Source organism: Monoraphidium neglectum, assembly GCF_000611645.1.
Source record: "Monoraphidium neglectum strain SAG 48.87 unplaced genomic scaffold scaffold01624, whole genome shotgun sequence".
In the NCBI taxonomy this organism is placed as follows: domain Eukaryota; kingdom Viridiplantae; phylum Chlorophyta; class Chlorophyceae; order Sphaeropleales; family Selenastraceae; genus Monoraphidium; species Monoraphidium neglectum.
In genome coordinates, this window is record NW_014012004.1 from 1 (window position 1) to 7893 (window position 7893).

The following is a 7893-nucleotide window of genomic DNA, read 5'->3' on the forward strand; positions in this document are numbered from 1 at the left end:
GCACAGCACAGCACAGCACAGCACCGCACGGCACAGCACAGCACAGCACAGCACAGCACAGCACAGCACAGCACAGCACAGCACAGCACAGAGCATCAAAGATTAGTTGTTGATCGAGTGACGGTCAATCATCAACGCCGGCCGCATGGAGCCTGTCGCACAGCGCATCCCAGCGTGCTCGCCCCTGCAGCAGCGCTCCCTCAGCCTTGCTCCAGCTCAACATTGCTGCGACTCCCCACCCACGGCTCCCTCAGCACGTTGACTGCATGGCAGAATGCTTCCTCGATCGCACACATCCTGAATTTGAAGCGCTGGCAGCAAATGGAGAGGGCCACCAGCCCATCAGCCAGCCCGCGACAGGCTGCCGGCTCGCGGCCGATCAACGCACACGACCGACAAACTAGTCATCGCAGTCACCCACGTAGTAATTGTTGACCATGTCGGCGTACTTGGCCTTGCGCTCCTCGACTTCGCCGCCATGCGTGGTATGGTAGGCCTGCGGCAGGCAAAGGGTCAGGTTGGGGTGCGAGGGTGGCAAGGGTGGGCGGCGGCGTCGTGGTCAGCTGGGGCGGGATGGCACGACGTCGCAGTCCAAGCCCTGCGATGGGGATGTCGATGGTGCCTGGGAACTCGTTTGCTTTCTTTTGAATGACTGCGCAGCAGCCGCACCCCTTTGGCAGGGTGACGAAGGCGATTCGCTGCAGCACCCAACAGGCTCCCTGCGGTGGGCAGCACCACCACCGTCAGCTGCAATGGGACTTCATGGTGCAGGAGCGCTCGATCAGGCTTCAATGATTCAAAGTTCTGATATTCATGTCGGACGTTGCACGGCCGGTTGTCCAGTGGCAAGGAGCATCCAGCGCTAGCGAAGTCGCAAGCCGTTCCGCGGTGGCCATTATTGGGCGCGCTCCTTCGAAAAATTACCTCGTAGCTGTCTATAGCGTCCTTGACCTCTTCCACCCTCCGAGATGTGATCACCGGAGCGGCCATGGCAAGCCTCAGAGGCACTCGCCTCCCCAAATGTCAGCAAATTAATCGATAGGTGTGAAAGCCAAGAGAAAGGGACCTGCAAGCTTTGTGAGCTCACCACCCGTCAAACACCCGCCGGCCCGTTCTAGTGATGAATCAGATCGGGTGTGACAGGGATGTCTTATTCCATGATGCGCACAGCTGAATATGCATTTCACGGTTTCAAACGGCCGACTACGACTCCAAGGTAGTTGAGGTATCCTTTTATTTCACGGTTTCAAAATTCGATCAAGTTTGCGCCAAAACCGCATCACCAAAGGATCTACACAGGGCCCAAATAACGGGGCAACTCTGAGTCAAAGCGCCTCGGCTCCATGTACTGAAGAACTCGCTAAGAACATTCGTTCTTGACGTGCGGTGGCGCTGCCCGTGCTGGCGCGCGGGCACAGCCTTGCAGTCAGTAATTTGCGGGATTTCATGTTGCTGAGTTGCTGCCCACCCGACCATGCTGCTGGATCTTGCATTGCACTGTTTCCAGGCAGATGGTTGAGCATCCGAAGCCCTTCCAGAAGTGCTTGTGACTGGCCGTGGTTGATGCAATCCAAAATGATTTGGCGCAACGCAAGTCGCCGGAGTGCTGCACATGTCGCAGCGGGCGTCTATAGACAGCCCCTGGGACTGCCTCGGCCAGCCATTCATGGGCATGCCTATGCGTCAGTCAGATATGGCTTGACCGCAGAGACATCATGCGGTGTGCATATGCTTGTGCAATGCCCATACGATGGCTATGTGCCTTCGACATGTCACGAGCAGTCCACGATAGATGCCCCACTGCCATCGCAAACGCCACACTTCCAGCCACATTGCCGCAAAGGGCGTGCGACACAGGAGGCGCGGCACTGCAAAATAAGACTTGTGCGGCTGTTCGCAGGAAAGAGCTTGTTCAAAACTGAGTTCCAGCTAGGGCTAAATTCCCGCCTTGTCGCACGTCTCACCAAGAGCTTGAGGATCCAGTACAACCAAGCAGTGGCATGCCCCAGGCAGCGGCGAGCCGCAAACGTGTGCAGCTTGACTGGCCTTGGCGATGAAGGCCTTCCGCAGCTGGCGGTTATTGAGGAGTCGTTAGCTGACTGCCGCAGCATCCTCAAATGTTGCAGCTGCTGGTGCAATACGCTAGCCACAATACAATACGCTGGTGCGACCCCCAGCGCCCGTTCAGCCCGATGCCCGCACATGCAAGACGGCAAGATTCTGCACACAACGTATGAGTATTGAAGCCTGGCCCGTGGATCTGCCTGACTGCTGTTTTGGTAGCCCAGCACTGCCGGCAGCGGCCGAGTGCTGAGCGCTGGCAGCCCGCCACAATTAGGGGGACCAGCACTGGCAGCTTGCAACATGTGCCATGCTTGGTGTGTCCTGCTTGGTTCGTTGAACCCACTCACACATCGCAATTGACTCCAGCGCCAGCACGCACAATGGCTGGGTTTGGCAGGGGGGGGTATGATTTGTCAAGGCAAGCGTGCGCACCGCATACAATTTCGTCCACGGAGGTGTTCAAGCATAACCATTCAGCCTGCTACTTCACGTGTTTGTTCAGGGTACCGTCGGTATCGGACTGGGTGCCAACTGTGCATTCAAGGTGCCATTGCTGCTGGCCGTTCCACGGAGCGAAACCAGACACAGCGCCCCACGTACAGAAGCCCTGGGTGTCAAGACATCATCCTACATGCGCTGATCGAGCAGGCCTTAGCTTTGGTGCCGGGCTCCAGGCGCAGCGCGATAGCCTTGGCTGTCTAGCTGGCCACGAAGGGAAAGGCCCTCGAGGCAAGCCGTGCGCAGCAATTACTGCAGCAGTCCTGCACTGCAACGCGTCTGCAGCAGTAAGGGCTCTCCAGATGCTGGCCTCCTGCATGCTCCCTGCAGAGCCTGTCGACCACCTGGTGGCTTGCGGTGCTCGACTTGGGACGGTTGTTGCCCTGGCTTCTTCGCAGCTTCAGCAACATTCCCGCGGGCCGCCACTACCATCGTCGTAGGGACGGGTCATACAAAAGCAAATTTGCGCAATTGTCCTGCAGGCAAGTCAAGTCCCCGCTGGAGATCGGTTGTTGCGCGGCCATCCCCCGGAGCTTTCAGCCATGGCGCTCAGCGACCAGAAGATAGCGGATATAAAGGAGGCATTTGCTTTGTTCGACCAGGTGGACCACCGCTGGGGGCTGCGCTCACGCGCAAACACGCATGTCGCTGCTCGTGCTGCAGGCGGCGCACCTGCTGCTGCACATGTGCTGCTTTTCAAAAGCAAGCGCCGCCGCATCTCGAGGGCCCATTCGCCCTGCGTGACTACTCTGGTGCTCTTGCCTTCACTGCGCCCGATGTTGCAGCGCGCTGCGCTCTGCTCATGCACCCCTAACCATTGAGCCACCTCCCTGCCCCTGCTCGCCCATGCACGCCCACATGCGCGGCCCATGCGCAGGACAACGACGGCTACCTCGCCATCGGCGAGCTGGGCACGGTCATGCGAGCGCTGGGCCGCAACCCCACGGAGGCGCAGGTCAGGCAGCTCGCAAAGGAAGTGGACCCTGACGGCCGCGGCAGCATCACCCTGCAAGGCAAGCGCCGCGCGGCGCACCGGGCCGAGGGGCTGCTCGCGGCTTCCGGTTTGCCGTTGGCAGCAGGGTTGGGTTTGCCGGCTGACCCGTGCCGAACGGAGGCAGCGGCAGGGGTCGAGGGAGCGGCTGGGGCCGAGGGACCGAGGCTCCGGCTGCCCGCGCCGCCGCTTTTCCAACGCCCTGCGCGGCTGGGGTGCGTAGGGGTGCGCAAGAGGGGGAAGCTGGGGCTAGACAGGCTGGGCATTGTCGAGTAGAGTCCCATCTTGTCTATCCTGACATCGTCTTGCTTCCTCCCTCCAGAGTTCACTGGCGTCATGGCGAAGGACATCCCCACGCATGACAGCGAGGCCGACATCGCCGCCGCCTGGAAGGTGTGCGCATGGGTTTGTTTGGCTGATCCCCGTGTTGAGGAACCTCGAGTCATTGTTTCTGGTTTGTTTCTGGGTAGGGACAAGGCAGGGCGGAGGGACGCGCCCCCTCAGGCGGTCTGTCGCGTGCCGCCAGCCCGCCCAGCAGCCGCCATGCAGCTGCTTGGCCTGGGGGCTGCCATGCCGCGCGCTGGCTGCTTGGGCCTGTCCTCATGTGCGCGCGCGCGAGCTCACTTTCCTCATGCCCTGACCCTGGATTTGCTCACGTGTGTCAATGGTTCTTGGTGTATGCACGTTCAAGCGCGCACACGCACAAGCGATCCCTCTCTCCTTCTCTCTCTGTTACACACGCCTGCGCGCACACACCCGCGCGCGCACACACACACACACACACACACTCTCACACACACAACCCCAGGTATTTGACAAGGAGGGGCGCGGCTGGATCAGCGCGGACGAGCTGCGGCACGTGCTCACCAGCATAGGCGAGCGGCTGGCGCCCGGGGAGATGGACGCCCTACTGGCGGAGGCCAACCCAGATGCTGGCGGCAAGATCAAGTGGGTGTTTGTTTGCTGTGCCGACCTAAAGTCCAGGGTGCAGGGTTGGGGCGGATCTGTCGTCTCTTTTGGTCTCTGATGATCCTGGTGGTCCTGGGGGTAAAAGCAAATGGTGACGGTGCGGCGGTTTTGCGGCTGCTGGGGGCCTCCTCGTGGCGAGTCCGCTCCTCTGAGCACGGCAACGGTACGCGTCCACCTGCCAGCCATCTGACCGGTCATCCCTCTTGCTACCGGCCCCCGCTCCTCCATATCAAGGTTTGAGGACTTTGTGAAGCTCCTTGCCGCCAAGTGACGAGGCCGGCAGCAGCCGCAGCCCCACAGGACTGCCTGCAGCCGCAGCCCGCCGCCGGGGCCGGCAGACGCACCCAACCCTTGTGCCGCCCGGGGCCGCTGCGGCGCTTGCAGGGCTGGGGCAGCGCGTGCGGCCGAGCTGCAGGGTTGGCGCTGCGTTCAGCCGGGCGCAGTTGGACACCCAAGGCGAACGGACCTGTGGCGGCGCATTTTCGCAGACGCGCAGTTACCTGCGCGCTCGCGTGTGCCTCCTGGGTGCCCCCTTTTGGTATGGTCCGCCGATGTCCAACGCCCGCGCTTCCTCCCACAGTTGCTTTCGGCGCCACACTTTGATGTCAGCTGCGCTCTCAATTGACAAGCCCGCTGTACGCTGACCAGCGCCTGGCTGGTGTTGCCCGCGCAAGCACAGATTAATTTGCTGCAAGTCAGCCTGCTTGGCCCCTTTGCAGCCAACGTTTTCATATGGGACAATGCAAGCGGTGAGGGCGTTTACGGAACGACGGCTGACAAATTCCTCAGGCAGGGGGTGACTCATGCATTTACAGCACCCGCCCGCCTTCCGGCCAGCCGACTGGCGCGGGCGTGCGCGCCGCCAGCAGCCTGCACGCGGGATGCACGGCGCGGCCGGCCGCGGACTCTGCCAGGAGCACGACCGATGACGACAGCACTATTTGTTTAGATGTGCGCCGAGTCTGCCCAACCCACTGAATTTGGAAAATTCGGCCGTCCTTTGCCGGGGCTCTGCTACCTTCCTGCCATGTATGTAACAGCGGTGTTCTGTCCGCCTGCCTTCTGGCATCCATGTGTGCAGGCCAGCACAGCAACGACAGCAGGCCGGCTGATGCCCGGGTGCTGGCACGTCACGCCGCGCCTCTCGCCCAGCAGGCGGCTGGCGCTGCGACCCCGCGCAGCCCCTGAGCCCTGGAGAGCAGCCGGGATGGGGCTCTGCAAAGCGAACTGCCAAGGGGTGAACGTGGCATTACAGGGGATGAGATGCATGTGGTTGCAGTGCATATGCTTTTGGGATGCGGGCGCGGCCCGAGCACTGTCGGGCTTGGCGGCGCAGCATGCAAGTGTGTGTGTGTGTGTGTGTGTGTGATAAGTAGGTAAAGTGCATGATTAGAAAGAGTGTGTATGTGTGTGTGTGTGTGTACACGTGTGAGCGTGTGTGCCTTTATTCATGAGTGACATCAAGCTGGCTCCCCTTTTGGAGGATGTTCCATGGCACAGCAAACCAAATGGTGCAATGGGTTGAGAGGACAGAAAACAAGCTTTGCGCGGCGAGACGGGGCAAGGGAAACACCAACACGACCCTTGGGCGCTTCGATGAGCGGCACCTACGAGCGCACGTGCCGGGTTGCGTTGACGGTGCGCGTGCAGTGCTACTCCCCAAGCTGGTCGACCCAACAGACAGGAAGACGATGGGTTTGAATACATGCATGTAAAGAGGATGGGAAGGGGTGCGGCACAATGACCAGCTGGATGCGAAAAAAACGAAAAAAAAACATTTCCAGAGCGAGGCCGCAGTGATGCCAAGCAAACAAGCGAGCAGGCCTTGATGGGTATCGAGCACGCCGACAGAGCAGAAGCTGCCTGCCAAGTCGCGCCAAACGCCGCCGCTGCAACCAACCAGGGCCAAACGCGTGAGCGGGCGTGCGGAGGCTCGCGCAGCTGGGCAGTGGTCGAGCGGCCTGGCCTGCCACGCCGCAAACCCTAGGCGCTGGTGCAGCGCCGTGTTGCACTTCGCGCCCGGCGCGTGCCGGCGCGTTCGCCAAGCGCGCGGCGCGTCGGCTCGCGTGCCCTCAAAGTAGCGCGTGACAGTCGCTCGTGTGATGCGCGAGAGTGGCGGGGATTGAAACCCCGTCAGAGGGTCACCCATGCGTGCAACAATTTGCTTGACGTAGGGCATCACTCAAACCAACACGAATCTCGTGCGATCTAGGACGAATACGACGATGCGCGACGCGGGCTGACCAATTGTGTGTTGGGGGCGGTATTGGTGGCGCGGCGACTGCTGCGGGGCCCGCAAAACGCCGCCGGGGGCATGCTCAACGAATCGCGAGGAGATAACGAGCAGTGCGGGATCATTGCGTGTGTATGACGGAACCCCAACCAAATCGTCATCGGAGGTGCTGTGGCTGCAGTGGTCACACTGGCCTCGTTTCAAGGCGGCAACCGGGCGGGGCTGCGCTGTGCTTGCCCGTGCGCTTGACGCGTTGGCAAGAGGGGCAGGGCGCGGGGGCCAGGTTTCGGCGGGGCCCAAGGGCCCGGCGCTCGTGCCTCTGTCAGTGCTTGTGTCGCGAGCGGTCGGCGTGCATCCCCAGTGCACGAATAAGAAGCGACGCGCCATTTCAGTGTACACCCCAGGCCGCCGCCGGGGCCGCGGCGGCGGCGGCAGCGAGCGCGCGGCGGTGGCGGCGGCCGGGGGCGGCGTGCACGTGCGTGTGGTTGGGGCGGAGCCCTTGCAAGTTCTTGTGAAACAGGGGATTCCAAACCTGGGGATTTCAAAACTAGGGATCCCAAACCTGCAAAGCCAGGGCCGGGAAAGTGAGCCGTGCCAGGCATGAAAGGCGACGCGGGGGCGGCGGCGACGCCAAACGGGGGCGTCGCTTGCGCACGACACCTGCGCGCGCGGCGCCGCGCCCGAAGTCCTGCCACTGCCGCGGGAGCGGGCGAAGCATTGGCCAACAAAGCGTGCACAAAGTGGCTCGCCGTGTCTCTCGTCTATGGTCAAGCCCAAAACACGACTGAAAGCCTCACGCCAGGCACCGCCGCCCTGACAAATCCAAGCCTGTCTGCAACGGCGTGCCCAGCCCATGCCGCGGCCACGGCAGGCGAACGCGAGTGCAAGGAGGGGCAGCGCGGCCCCTCAGTGCTGCCCCCGCGCCTCTGGCGGCGCGTCCAGTGCCGCCATCATCCGCGCGTCATCGACGCCGGCCCGCAGCTCATCCAGCAGTACGCGGTACACCATTTCGTACTGCGCTGCCGTCTGCACCATGCCCCTCCGCTGCCGCCGCAGCGCGAGCACCGCTGCGCGGACGTCCACCGCGGCCACGACCTCGCCCGCCGCGACCGCGCCCGGCGGGCGCACGCGCAGGCGG

General features: G+C 62.3%; 1 protein-coding gene across 1 annotated transcript; it reads left to right on the top strand.

Annotated features, from left to right (window-relative positions):
- Nucleotides 1-3104: 3104 nt before the first annotated feature.
- Nucleotides 3105-4793, top strand: MNEG_8507 (Calmodulin; the record flags this gene model as incomplete). Its single annotated transcript, XM_014043019.1, has 5 exons — nucleotides 3105-3164; nucleotides 3440-3623; nucleotides 3876-3946; nucleotides 4362-4501; nucleotides 4757-4793. 5 exons carry the CDS (start codon nucleotides 3105-3107, stop codon nucleotides 4791-4793), a joined length of 492 nt encoding a protein of 163 aa, XP_013898473.1.
- Nucleotides 4794-7893: the final 3100 nt, after the last annotated feature.